The sequence below is a fragment of the Leptonotus elevatus genome, chromosome 3, assembly GCF_054856555.1.
Source record: "Leptonotus elevatus isolate MCC_2025b chromosome 3, RoL_Lele_1.0, whole genome shotgun sequence".
Classification (NCBI taxonomy): Eukaryota; Metazoa; Chordata; class Actinopteri; order Syngnathiformes; family Syngnathidae; genus Leptonotus; species Leptonotus elevatus.
In genome coordinates, this window is record NC_141241.1 from 15,236,416 (window position 1) to 15,250,053 (window position 13,638).

The 13,638-nt window shown below is 38.9% G+C and overlaps 1 protein-coding gene across 1 annotated transcript; it reads right to left on the minus strand.

Annotated features, from left to right (window-relative positions):
• Positions 1–192: 192 nt before the first annotated feature.
• tcf25 (TCF25 ribosome quality control complex subunit) lies at positions 193–12,819 on the minus strand. The gene is made up of 18 exons (XM_086072300.1): positions 12,470–12,819; positions 11,620–11,736; positions 11,446–11,511; positions 11,209–11,333; positions 11,016–11,081; positions 10,855–10,937; positions 10,306–10,436; positions 9,787–9,886; positions 9,316–9,409; positions 9,089–9,181; positions 8,480–8,585; positions 8,224–8,383; positions 7,479–7,566; positions 7,228–7,386; positions 4,986–5,076; positions 3,172–3,251; positions 3,005–3,080; positions 193–984 (listed from the first exon to the last, which is right to left on the minus strand). Exons 1-18 carry the CDS (start codon positions 12,689–12,691, stop codon positions 814–816), a joined length of 2,028 nt encoding a protein of 675 aa, XP_085928426.1. The 5' UTR covers positions 12,692–12,819; the 3' UTR covers positions 193–813.
• Between the last annotated feature and the right edge of the window lie 819 nt (positions 12,820–13,638).

Genomic DNA, 13,638 nt, shown 5'->3' on the forward strand with positions numbered 1-13,638 from the left:
ATAATCATTGTAATGGTGCAATGGTGAGTTTGCGATTTAATGATTTGATTGCATTTGCTTTTATGTCGGTCGTCAAAATGTCTACGTGATAAAAGTGACTCGGCTGGTCCGTGGTAGAAGGAAGGCTGGGCATCGCTGATTTATGTCCTTTTCATTGCACATCCAAACATATACTCAGTCATAAGAGCTGTATTCTGATTAAATTACTTTTATTGGATTTATTTCATACCCTCCAAAAAACACATACAAATCTCCTTCCAAGTATTTTCATATTTAAAATGTGCTAATTTTTTCTCATGGATTCCAATTACATTTATGAGTGTCAGGGAAAACTCCATGCGCCATGATTTTACAGCCAGCCCCAGAATTCAACGAATCCACTACACTTGGCTGTTTGCACACTCATTCCCAGCTTACTGGCGATGGGTCTGTCAAAAGTCTGGATGGGTGAATAGACCTCAATTAAAAGTGCGCGGTTCCAGGCGCGAAAGGGGAAATATTGCCCAAAGTGCGTAATCATGGCATAACATTCAGTGAAGTTATGCTGAGATTTAAAACAATATCATCACTGTATAGATTACATCCAATACATGAACAAAATCCTTATATAACAGGAAATTTTTATTTTATTTTTATTTTTTTTAAAAGCCTAAAAATTAAGAATACGCTAATTAAAAGGTGGATTTGTGTTCAACAAGCCTAAAAAGTTGAGAGGAACATCTTTTTTTAAGGAGCTAATTTGGCAGCAATATAATTTAGTCACAGATGTTTTATTGATGAATTATTCTTCCGTCATTTTCCAAAACGTCCCGCTCAGTCCCACTCTTCCTCGTCTCTAAAAGGATGGTCCTCCCGTGGCGGCTCTTGAAACCTGATGTTTGCCAGCATGTCCCTCATCGCCACCATCAGGCGATTCACTTCCTGGTTTAGTTCTTGCCCAGCTCGAGCCACCTCCATGTCGCCGTCCTCCTGCCTTGGCCCATCCTGGAGAAAATATCAAAAAACGTGACATATCTGACACACCATAATGAAATATGGTCAAAGTGTATGATGGATAACTTTATGTAATTGGGGGTGGGGTTGTTTTTTTTTTCCTAACAGTTTACGGAGTTTCATATTTATACCGCAATGAATAAAACCTTACAGTCTTAATATTTTTTTCCATCCAACTGTCTCCCTTTCCGTAGGTGGATTATACAAATCAGAATCGATTCAACATGGCTTTCTAGAGTACAAGCCACAGACCCTTTTGATTATACAGTCGTCACCAAAAGTATTGGAACAGCGAGGTAAATTCCCTTTGTTTTGGTTGCAAATTGAAGACACTTGGGCTTTAGATCAAAGGATGAATATGGTAAATGGTATTTCATTTTATAGAGCGCTTTTCCACCTTAAAAGGCCCTCAAAAAGCGTTTTACATTCGACTACTCATTCACCTACTGATGATGCAGCATCAGGAGCAACTGGGGGTTCTATCTTGCTCAAGGATACTTCGACGTGGTCGCAATGGCATGGAATCGAACCCACAACCTCTGGGTTGGGAGACGACCACTCTTCCACGCCGCCATGAATAATGAGACAAACATTCAGAATTCCAACTTTGATTTCATTATATTTGCATCCAGGTGTGTTAGACATCTCAGAGTCAGGACAAAGCACCTTTTGTTTGAAACCAACCACCCACTTTCAAGTGAGGTGCCTCGGGCGCTTCTCTGGTGAGGTTTTTCGGGCACATGCCACTGGGAAAGAGGGCCTGGGGACAACCCAGGATGCACTAGAGAGTATCCCGACAGGCTTGGAAATGACTTAGGATCCACCTGGAGGACCTGAACGGAGTGGCTAGGGAAAGGGAAGTGTGAGCTTCCCTGCTTAAAGTGCTGCCACTGCGACCCAACAGCAGATAAGCGCAAGAAGATGGATGGATGGGATACAAGCAAATATAAAGAAATTGGCCTCACTGTTCCAGGACTTGGATGGGGGAGACATTAGAACATCATGTGATGTTGATGTCTGATTGGAAGCAGCTATGGTCGATTGTAACGCTTAAATAAGCAGAACAATTAAGTTGCTGAGTTTTTACGGGTACATGTGACACAAATAGGCAAAAATCTCCCTTTTTCAAGATCAAATATGATTTATTGCTGCTGTTAGGCTTCTCCAAGATACCAAGTTTTTTAAAAGTAGGGATGAATAAACAGAGCAGATCTATAGCATAGCAGGGTTAGCGCTGGGTCATGAAACTTTTTAGCCAATGTGGCTGCTACTTGCGTCTTCTCTAACATCAAGATCCACAAGTGAATGACGGCAAACTAATGTTACATGCAGTATATCTGGCCGCGACACGTTTTTTTAAATTTTTTTATTAAATTTTCTTGAAATCTACTTGGGTGGTGGCCAGTTTACTTGGGTGGCCCGCCCAAGTATTAACATGGTGTGGGAAACACTGTATTAAGATACTAAACCAAATGGTGGAACTTGTAGAGTGGCATTTTATTAATACGCACAGTAACGTTTTGTCACTATTACTGCATTATTACATTCAACTGCAACTGAACACGACAATCAATTACTTTATGTAAATCAGTGCAGAGTTTATATGGGCAAATGTGCGCACTTGACGACACGTGAAATAATGTAACACTAGATCTTCGGGAAGACGAGTGTGTATCGTGGATCACTACTTCAACGAAGGTTGCGGGGGAAAAGAAACAGCATTCGAGGGAGGGAATAGCTCCAGCACAACTTTGTCTCGCTCTCCAGTCACAACTGTCACAACAATCGCTTCCCCCTTCTTTTCATGTATCCTTCCGCCAATGGCGCTCATTTACAATCGTTCCATTCCCCCAGAAACAAAATAGATCCCCACAAATACAATATGATATATTTTTAATATTTACATCCCCCATTTCACCTCGTCATTGGTCACGTGGCAAACGGGGAGCGCGCATTCCTTCTCTAACCTAAGGTATTGTGAATTTGAATCTCAATTCTATGAAGGGTTTACCTGAAGGTTGAAGTTTGGCAGTAAGGAACGGAAAAACAGTGACAGTGTGCTCTCATTTGATGCTCCAACGCGGGGCCTACATGCACACAGAGAAACAAGCAAACTGAAGGTATTGCTTGCGTTGGTCGCTAAATTAAACGAAGAAAGGTATGAACGACCTGTATTACCTTGCTGGTCTGGTGTATGAGATCAAAGATTCCACTGGTGGGAGGGGGTCAAATCCCATCATGGGTTGAGTCGTCACCTCCTGATAGGGTGGGGTAAAGAAGCATGGTCAAAGTTGGGTCTACTGCAGTGACAGATCTCATTGTCACCACTATTATATATATATATATATATATATTTTGTGGAATATAAATGAAGCAGCAAAATACAGCCGTTTTTATCCATCTCCTGGGCCGGCCATTTTGCCACTTGCTGTCGACTGAAAATGACATTCCAGTTGCTCAGGATTCAGGTGACAGCCACGTGTCGACTTCAGAAAACAGGTGAGGTGTGATTGTGATGAGTCTGAGTGCGTAACACATTGTTGTATTTGTTGCTCGTCTACACAGCAAACTCATCAATGGAACTATATCCATTGGGACAGTAACGATCTTACAGGTTTCAGCTTTTCTAATTATTTACAATACTGTAATTCGTATCTTGTCAGTACTGACAACCAATTTGGTTTTAAGCCCAAGCACAGTGCAGATTGATGTATTTATTCACTGAAAGAAATGACTGAAACGTACAGAAGGGCAAACGCTTCTGTTTTTATAGATGCCTCCAAGGCCTTTGATAGGGTTAATCACTATAAATTGTTTTGCAAATGGAATCCATGGTACGCCAATCAGAGTATACAGGTTAAGTGGGGGAGAGCAACCGCCGCTCAGTTTGGTGTTGGGAACGGAGTTCGCCAAGGAGGGATTATTTCCCCAGTCCTGTTTAATGTGTATATGGATGATCTGTCAGAGCAACTCGGGCAGTGTAACACTGGCTGCGCGTTTGGCAACACTGAGGTCAACCATCTTATGTGTGCAGATGACCTTGCTATTATGTCACCTGGTAGTGCAGGATTTCAAAAACTGCTAAATTATTTGTTCTGACTATGGTGTAACATTTGATATCAAATATAATGCAAAAAAGAGCGTGGTGCTAATTTGCAGGGCAAAGGGAGATAAGGACCTCAGATTGCCATCTTTCTCCCAGTTTGGTCATAAGTTAACTGTGTGCAGAAAAGTTAAGTATCTGGGGCACATCATTACAGATCTGTTGTGCGATAATGACGACGGGTACAGGCAGCGTGGCAGCATGTTATATGCACAAGCTAATATGTTGTGTAGGAAGTTTTATTGGTGTTCTGACCTTGTAAAGGTAAATCTTTTTAAAAGCTTTTGTACACCATTGTATACTGCCCCTTTGTGGGCAAAATTTTAAAAAGGTATGCCTCCACAAGCTTCAGGTTTCTTATAATGATGCATTTAGGATTCTTTTAAATAAGCCCAGGTGGAGTATTGCCAGTGAATTGTTCCGTACAGCCAGCATTAACTCATTTGAGGGTTTAATGAGACATCTGATGTATAGATTAATGTGCAGGCTAAATGGTGTCATACAGTTGCTGACAAATCCCAAGTTCAGTGCTGTACCATATGGATCCCATTTCCGGCCGTATTGGCACCAATGTCTTGCTTGTTGAGATATAATTTGTCTTTTGTTTATTTATTTTTTCTTCTTTTATAATGTGCTGTGTGTTTCTCATATGGACCTGAGTCTGATCAATAAACTTGAATTGAATTGTAAATACAAGATGCTATAGTGAGTGATTAGCGTGCCATTGTGTTGCCCCCCAGTATTGGCATACTGTACTGTAATTTACCGTAGTTTAATGTTTTAACAGACCAAGTATCAAATTTAAATCTGCTAATGCTCATCACTTGTGGTTTTACTGTAGACAACAGGAGAAACATTGTTGTTTTGAATGAAAGTCTGGACATTTTACCAGAGGCAGACTGGACGTGGCTTCTTTGACCTCAGACAGCAGAACGTGGCGATGAATGTTCCGCGGAGCACTGTGATATCTCAGCTTTCTCCTACAGCACAGAGGTTACAGGAAACTGTTTATAGTGAGGAGAATGCCTTGAAACGGCTTTTTATACTTATGTTTGTACAATAGACTGGAACCTCTGAATTCAAAAATGATTCTCCAGGACACTGGCTGCGATTCATTCAAGTTTGGAATCAATTTTTTACGATGGAAAATGAATGGTCTAATTCAGGGTCACATGTAGTGTTGACAGAAGAAGAAGAAGAGGTTCACCACCATATAATTGTATATTTAAAATGAAATCTGATTTGTAACAGCCATGAACATGAGCTGAATGCAACAGATTGTGTGGGGCAGATTCATAGTATGCCAAGATAATTGATAGATACTGTATGCTGATGATACATAACACAAATCATGTGTGATACAGTACTGTGCAAGTTTTAAACCACCTTTCACATTTGTTTTAATTAGCCTTTTTCAACAGTTGCCAATATGACTTGTGAAACATGAACAAGTAGGGCACAGCACGTTTACACAAATGAATACATACAAATTTGTAGAGGATAAGTGCTTGAAATAACCACCAAATAATTACATACCATACTTTTTGTTAACGATCTTGATAATGGCGTATTATTATGATTAATATGATAGTCATAAATTAATTTTGAAATGAAACCTCCAGAATAATACTGGCATCTCCCGTCTGTCCTCCATCATCCATTAACCAGGAAGTAGCCTGCTAACTAACAAGAAACCCCAAATGCAATTAAAAAACATTTTTATTAACAGTTAATTCTTGGTGAAAATATGTGCTCTACTTAGTAGAATTCTAGTTCTTATGATCATAATGGTAACAAACCAAAATGGAATGGTGGCCAAATGAAGGCCAAACAGGAGCCGAGCGTTTCTGGCGGCGCATTTCCATATACAGTATAGACAATGCAATTCGTGCGTGCCGGGCGGTGTGAGTGAACTATTTGAAGCGAAAATGTTGCTTTTACGCTAATTTTGCAGAGTTTTACAAAAGTTTTTGTGGCGTCGCTGACTGCCAATCAGTGTTGAGAATGCACTTATTACGTCACACGCAGTAGAGTACAATCACAAACTGACACACAGTGTGGTAAAATAAAAACAAAGTAAGACATTATTATTAGTGGCACCGAGAGGTATGCAACACAACCGCTTCCAATACCGGCTGGAGCCGAGCTAAAAAGGAGCAAGCCTGGAGAAAGCAGAGTGGGAAGTTGGCGTGTGTGGTGAGTGTATTGACGTTTACAGCTGTTGAACTGTCAACCAAAGCAATGGCACAACCACGGGTTACCAAAATCAAAACTTTTTTTCTCCCTGTCCTCCGCTCGTAGCAACCCCCATGTAGTTGCCTCACAAATAAAAACGGGGCGACTCATTACATCATGCTCGTTCTGAACCTAGCATAACACCTTTGCACAATACAGTACATGATAGGGGTGTGAATTGCCTAGTACCTGGCGATTCGATTCGTATCACGATTAATGAGTAACGATTCGATTCAATACCGATTAATCTTGATGCGAATTAATAAATTGATTATTGCGATTTTTTTACAACTCAAATTTATAAAATAGTAATCAGCAAACTTGTACATGTACACTGTAAGATTTTTATGAAAATGTATGTATTTATCTGAAAATTCAGGCTTATAACTGAGCCACTGCATTTGACAAACCGGTTGCTGTCTGTTTCATGTTTGAAAAGCACTGAAATAAAAATATTAAGGCTTATTGTTCCATTAATACAACATTCATCCATGCTTAATGTGTGAATCCTAACCCTAAGTAAGATGTTTTGTTGAATATTCCCATAAAAAATGTATGTTTAAAAATCAATTCGGCCGCATATGGAATCGATTTGAGACTTGCGAGCTGTAATATCGCGATATATTGCCGAATCGATTTTTTTCTAACACCCCTAGTACATGATGATAGTTTGAAGGAGTGAGCAAATTTAGAAATGTGGTTTTCAAGCATATTTAGGCCAATCTCTTAACTTCAAAAGTTCCACTGTGCTATTGTGCTGTTAGGTAAGCGTGACATGGCAGGAACTGGGAACATTTAAAAAGGAGTTTGAAAAGATTCATACGGATTACATGGATTACTTAGGATTGTCATGAATGTAAACTTCTGACAGATAGGCAGCCCAGTTTTGGTCTTACTTGTTCTGGCAGTCTTCCACAAGTGGGTCATTTGCATCAATTCGACACAGCACCTCCTTGACACTCTCTTCCAACCAAAGCATAACTGCCGCTTCCCTCCAAAGGTTGTACATCCTCCCCACATACAGAGCAGTCAGTTCAGACAAGGCTGGCAGCTGTCTAGAGAGAGCAAATGGTGACGTCACAAAGGGTAGTTCGCTAACATTAAGACTTGAGAAGATAGGATGATTAGACAAAGGAGTTTGTATTACCCAATCTGACTGCTCGGGCCAAAGAACGCATGTGAGGTGACTGTGGCATCTGGCTGCACAGCGCATAGATCCAGTAAAGGCATTAAGACTGTTGAAACACATTCACATTTGTGACATGTATGCCCACTGGGGCTGATTTCTATCATTCATTGCGACACCATGACTTCATAGTTTGTTTCCCTGTGATTAAAATCCTCCATTTCTGGAAGCCCGTTTCCGACAGTCTGGCATGTAGAAAAATGGCGGAAATTCACTTTAGTCTTTTATTCATTATAAATACACAATACCTTCATAAAACTCACTTTTAGATTCCCCTGGAGTGTAACAACCTCTACACATAGCCCAGGCTTTGGCATTTGTGGTAAACCTAAATCATAAATTATTTTTGAGATGGTATCACATTTTTGAGGGGTTCTTTATTATTCCATATAGAACCATTATACACCACTGAGGTTCTTTTGGTGTTTATCGGTTATTTAAAAAGGTGATCTATACAGGTGAGTTCTATATAGCACCCATGCTTGAAAACAGTGCCATGCAGTTTGATGTGTTATATTAATTTAATTATAATATCTATTAACTATTTATTTCTCATTTGGTGCAGCACAGAACTATTGGATAATCGTTTGAAAAAGAGTGGGGGAAAAAAAAGTCAGGAAAAAAATCCCTTACACACATACAGTGTGAATGCTTGCTTCTCTCTCTCGGTATGAAGTAAAGCTCTTGACAGTGTGGGATTTCTAACCTCCAGGAAACATGATGAGCGCATCCTGTAGCATTTGGTCAGCTTTATGTTTTGCTCGATCACTTTCTTCAGGCTCCATTTCTTCCTGCTGACTGAGATGGAATTGGCAGAGTGCAGTGGAGAATGCAAAGTTGGGCAGCTGGGACAGATTTTTGTGCTCCTGAGAAGCAGACAAACAATTATGTCTAGGCACTGAATGGTTGACCACGTCAAAACAAATATATAAGGCAAATGTGGAATGTGAAGAACAATTTACCTCCCATTCCTCATAAAGCTGAAGGAGAGAGTCGTACTGTCTGGAACGCAGCATCAGGAAATCAATGAGCAGCAGCATGCAAAGCGGGTCAGAGTCTGGGTCCAAACTAAGTATGAGCACGAAGGAGAAAAAGTACTTAAGTCCTCAGAAAGCCAACATCTTTGAATACATCGACTCAACCGTTTGAAAGGAAAGTCCTCAAAAATTCACTCGACATATATGTGTGAATAACTCAGTCAAAAGGTTAAACACACCCTTTGTCAGTGTGTGTCAAACTACAGTGAACCCTCCTCCTATTCGTGGAGAATAGGAATAGAAATTCTACATTTTCATGTACTTTGAGTGGGTAAATTCATAAGGAAAGAGTATAATTGCAGTTATTTGTCAAGAAACACATTAATTAACATTTAAGGGGTTGCGTGACAATTCACTACACAGCATTCAATTGACAAACCAATTACACACAATCAACAAATGATGTTATTCAATTAAATAAAAGTTTTTCTTGTTCATCTAGTAGGATATAAACAAACAGTGCCCCTTGAAAATGATTTGCCATCTCATGACCATGTTTTTGTTTTTTTAAATACTTGTGCTCTTCTTCTCTACCTCAAGATCAATTTGCAGTACTCCAACGCTGTCCGGGGGCATCCTCTCTTCTCAAGAAACATCATATGCTTGAAAAGAGCAAGATAAAATGCCCTGAAAGCAGATTATTATCACTCGACTTCCGCTTTTTATTCAAGTCATCAATTATGCGAGAGAAAGGTTTCAAAATAACTTAATGCTTCTGTCAAGATAGAGAAAGTTTAAGAGAATGTAAAAGTCCGTCCAACCTGTTTTCTGGTCTGAGGTAATCCAGTCTGCAGGTGCCAGAGGTCAGACTAAATACAGGGTGAAACGCACACTCAAAGCTGTACAAGGCCCTCTCTGCAACAAAATTAAATCATTTGTACACACATTTCGGTATTATGTTGATGTTTCATGCGCTTTGATCATTTAATTTGGGCAACTTGTGTGTCTAGTCAACAATTTAATTAGAATTTACACCGAACTGATTGGCTGGATCGTGATCGGCTGATATTTAGCATTTTTTTATGCAAAATCGGCAATCGGCTGTAATATCTTTATTTGCCCAATCAACCAATGACGTCATTGATCGGCTCCGCGAAATAAGGCATTACACATTAACCAATGTTTATCAGTGTTTTTGAATAATTTTTGGAGTTAATTAGTAAGTAAAAAAAAAAAGTGATGAAGGCACTGATTGAAGGAAATCTTTCTTTCTTTGGGTTAAACGTCCTCACCAATAAGGTCCCTGGCCATCTCCTGATCCTCTTGTATACGACAGACGTCAGAGAGTTGTAGCAAAGAATCAATGTGGTAGGGATTCAGCTGCAGCAGAGCCTAAGAAAAGACATCAATAAATGATATATACAAATGTTAAACATGCATGTAATTATTAATCACTACTCTTACAATCATTATTCAATATGCATTATAGTTACATCATGTGCCAATAATTGACTGTTTATCAATTAAAACTAAAAATATTTTCGCTTCAATCACTTTAACGGAATGACAAGTATACCTTAAAATTGCTATAGTATATAACTTAAAATCAAATCCTTGTGCGAAAAGAGTCATGTTAGAGTCGTTTACCTTAGACAACAGAAAGAACACTCAACAGTTTTATCTTTAAATCAACTGATTAATGACTCCATCATGTAAACATAAGAATTGTAATTATTTGGAAACCCCACAGTAGTTTGGTTGTGTTACTTGCATTATTCACTAACATGCACAACAGAGTAATGCACTTTTACCACAATGTTGTTTGGATCCATGGACTCGACAGCATCCAGGAACTTGAACTGTACTTGTTGGTAGTCGCGACTGTGCTCAAAGGTGAAGTACTGAATGCCATCTTTTGTCTCCAGTAAGGTCATTGAGATTCCTAAAAATACATAATTTCAGGTTAATACAGGTGTAGTCAATTAACTATAGACCTAACACTGAGCAAGTATGAGTAGCAATTCAATCGTAACTTTAAAACTACAACTACAAGGAGACATCTAAAACAGGAGTTCCCTACCCCTAATGTGTTAAAAAACAAAACAAAAAAATTTCTACTAAACAAAATTGTTTGGACCATTTGAAGGTCATGAATACATTTAATGCATTTAATTACTGACTAGAACATCGGAAGATCGTTTGCCCCTTTGCACTTTTAATTATATTAAAAGTAACAAAATGTTTCCAAGTGAAGAAATACAAAACACTCCGTTTTACCTTTGCAACTTTGCATGACATAAATGCAGGGCAGTCATTGACACATTATTTAAACAGATTAATAAGATGAAAGCAAGCCTGACCTGGGCGGCTGAACCGAGGCCAACTTTCCTTGGGGCTGGTTATCCATGTGTTCCGATGAAACTGTCGATTGCGTTGTCGCGGTCTGAAAACAAATGCCAAAATGATGACAAGACACGACGACAAAATAATTTGCCAAACAGCTCCCCAAATCCATGTTTACCTCTGATCACCCAAAACTGCTCGACTCCCAAAATATTTCTTTAGTTCTGTCTCTGGGTTGAGATTCCTGGAGACAACAACAACACAATATGTATGAAACAATTAGTTGCAAAATAACATACAGTACATCAGGACAGCCAATCATGAGACCATGAGCATGCTCCATCTTTATCAAACAGACATTGTTCGATCACCTGTGCTCCACATATAAGATAGGTCTTCTGTCACAGCCACCAGCGTCATTTTGCAAAGTCAAACCATTGGACCGGTCCAGGTTTTCCAGCAATAAATCAATGTTGTCATCTGGTGCTTGTGCTTTCTGACATCAGACAGTAATCATTGTAAGATACATTTGGGGTGGCTTTCTGTCTTAAAACAATCAATTTGAGGTGTGGTTTAAAGAAGACATGTTTAAAACTATTCAAGTTTACCTGTACAATTTCAGATTTAACTTTTGTCCTCTTTTTCTTCTTCTTTTTCCTAACACTGGACAAATGCTGGAAATAACAAATGACAAACGTGCAAATAAAAACAACATAAATAAATAAACACCAAAATAATTTGCTTAAAAAAATACATTCCACCTCCCACATCTTGCCAATTACCTCATTCGACCCTTGACTGCTGTATTCTTTGCTGCCATTGTTTCCAGTGTCACTTGTTTTGTTTCCATCAAGTTTCTCTGGATCTTCATCAGCGGAGACTTTTTCTGTATCACTTATCTGGAAAAGAATAATAAATAATAAAAATAAGAGTAATAAAAACGAACACGTCAAAATTCTCACCACTAGTTTACAAGGTGCGTCAGAAAAGCGCCAAGACTTGTGTCACAAAATTATTATTATTTTTTCATCCAAACTACAGGTTTTGCACTTTGAAGTAATACTCCTTGAGTCTAATGCTCATTCCCAGTATTCTCTACCACACGTTCATGCACTGCTGAAAGGAATAGCTCCATCATCACGGCTGTCTTGAAATCCTCCATGTCTTCAAAACAAGTCCCCCTGATCACCCCCTTGAGTTTAGGAAAACGGGTTGGGGAATCACTCAAAGCCAGGTCAAGCGAGTAGGGAGGTTAATTTAGCGAGGTGGTGATGTTCAGCCAGGAAGTGTCTATCAGATGCTCACGGCGTTGTGAGCAGCTATGATCTTACCTGCCTCAACTGTTAACCTCGTCTCGCGCACTTAACGAAGCAACTGGCACAGGATCTTTGTTGACGTGCTAACTGATCGTCTGGACCACAATGAAAGGGGAACAACTTGTAATTTGTAACTTGAATGTATCTGACACACATCGAATTCTCTGTGCTTGATATCAAATGGTGTACCAACTCATGTGTGGCTATGTTTATTTTACTAACAATGACTAGCTAGACGCGGCTAACAGCTTTAAGATCACACAGCAGACGTACAGTCCCTGCAACGTGTAGAAAGATTGAGCTAATGTAGACATACCATTTCAAAAATGGCACAGATGTCTTTACGATTCTTGTTTTTCTTTGACTTTCGATTGCTGACATTCTGATGCGACGCTGGACTGACACTGATAGTGTCCAGCTGCTCTTCCTCGCTTTCAGCCAGCTCATCGGGGCTATCTGCTAAAGTTAGATCCTCGACGACAACCGCCTCCTGAGCTCGCTCTTTGCCTTTCAGCCTCCGCAAAGCCCTGGTAGACATTTTACACGGCTCATGTACCCACTGATACAAAAGTATTGACGACTAAAGTAAGTTTACGAGAGCACATAATCAAGATACGCTTCGCATACAGCCATGTCGTTCGAGTTTCTACTTCTTCATTTCCTTGTTCGGCAGTCTCAACTGTTTTGACGCACTCTACTGCCTCCAACTGGAGAAAAGGGGAAATTTTCTGTAAACAATGCCGAAAAATATGCAGTGCTCGAAGTCAACAGTAGGTGACAGTGGTAGCTTTGATATCCATCCATCCATCCATCCATCCATCCATCCATCCATCCATCCATCCATCTATCTATCTATCTATCTATCTATCTATCTATCTATCTATCTATCTATCTATCTATCTATCTATCTATCTATCTATCTATCTATCTTATTCATTTTACCCACACATAACGAATCAATATTCCTTTATTTATATTAACTCAATTGTAACGTGTTTTAATTAAGACAATATTGTATTTTATAAAAATATAATAAAACACTGGTATAGACTGGTATAGATAATGATTTTATCATCATTGTAATCATATCAGATTGTGTTTCAAGAATGACAAATAGTACAGAAAATAAATTATGTAAAATCTATAGTCGATATTAAATTATGCAGTGCAACTAGCAGTAAGGCACACGTTATATATATATATATATATATATATATATATATATATATATATATATATATATATATATATATACACATATACAGTTACAGAGGACATTGAATGTTTGAAAGTACTGTACATAGCAGCAGCATGGAAGGAGTGTCAGTTCAGTGCACACTCTAAAAAGAGAATTGTTGAACCAACTTAATAAATAATATATTACTGTAAATTTAATTAACAATGAGTTCATACTTAATATACTCACTTTGGATTAACTTAATTCAATTGTGTGTTACCACTTGAAGCAATTATATTAACTTGGTC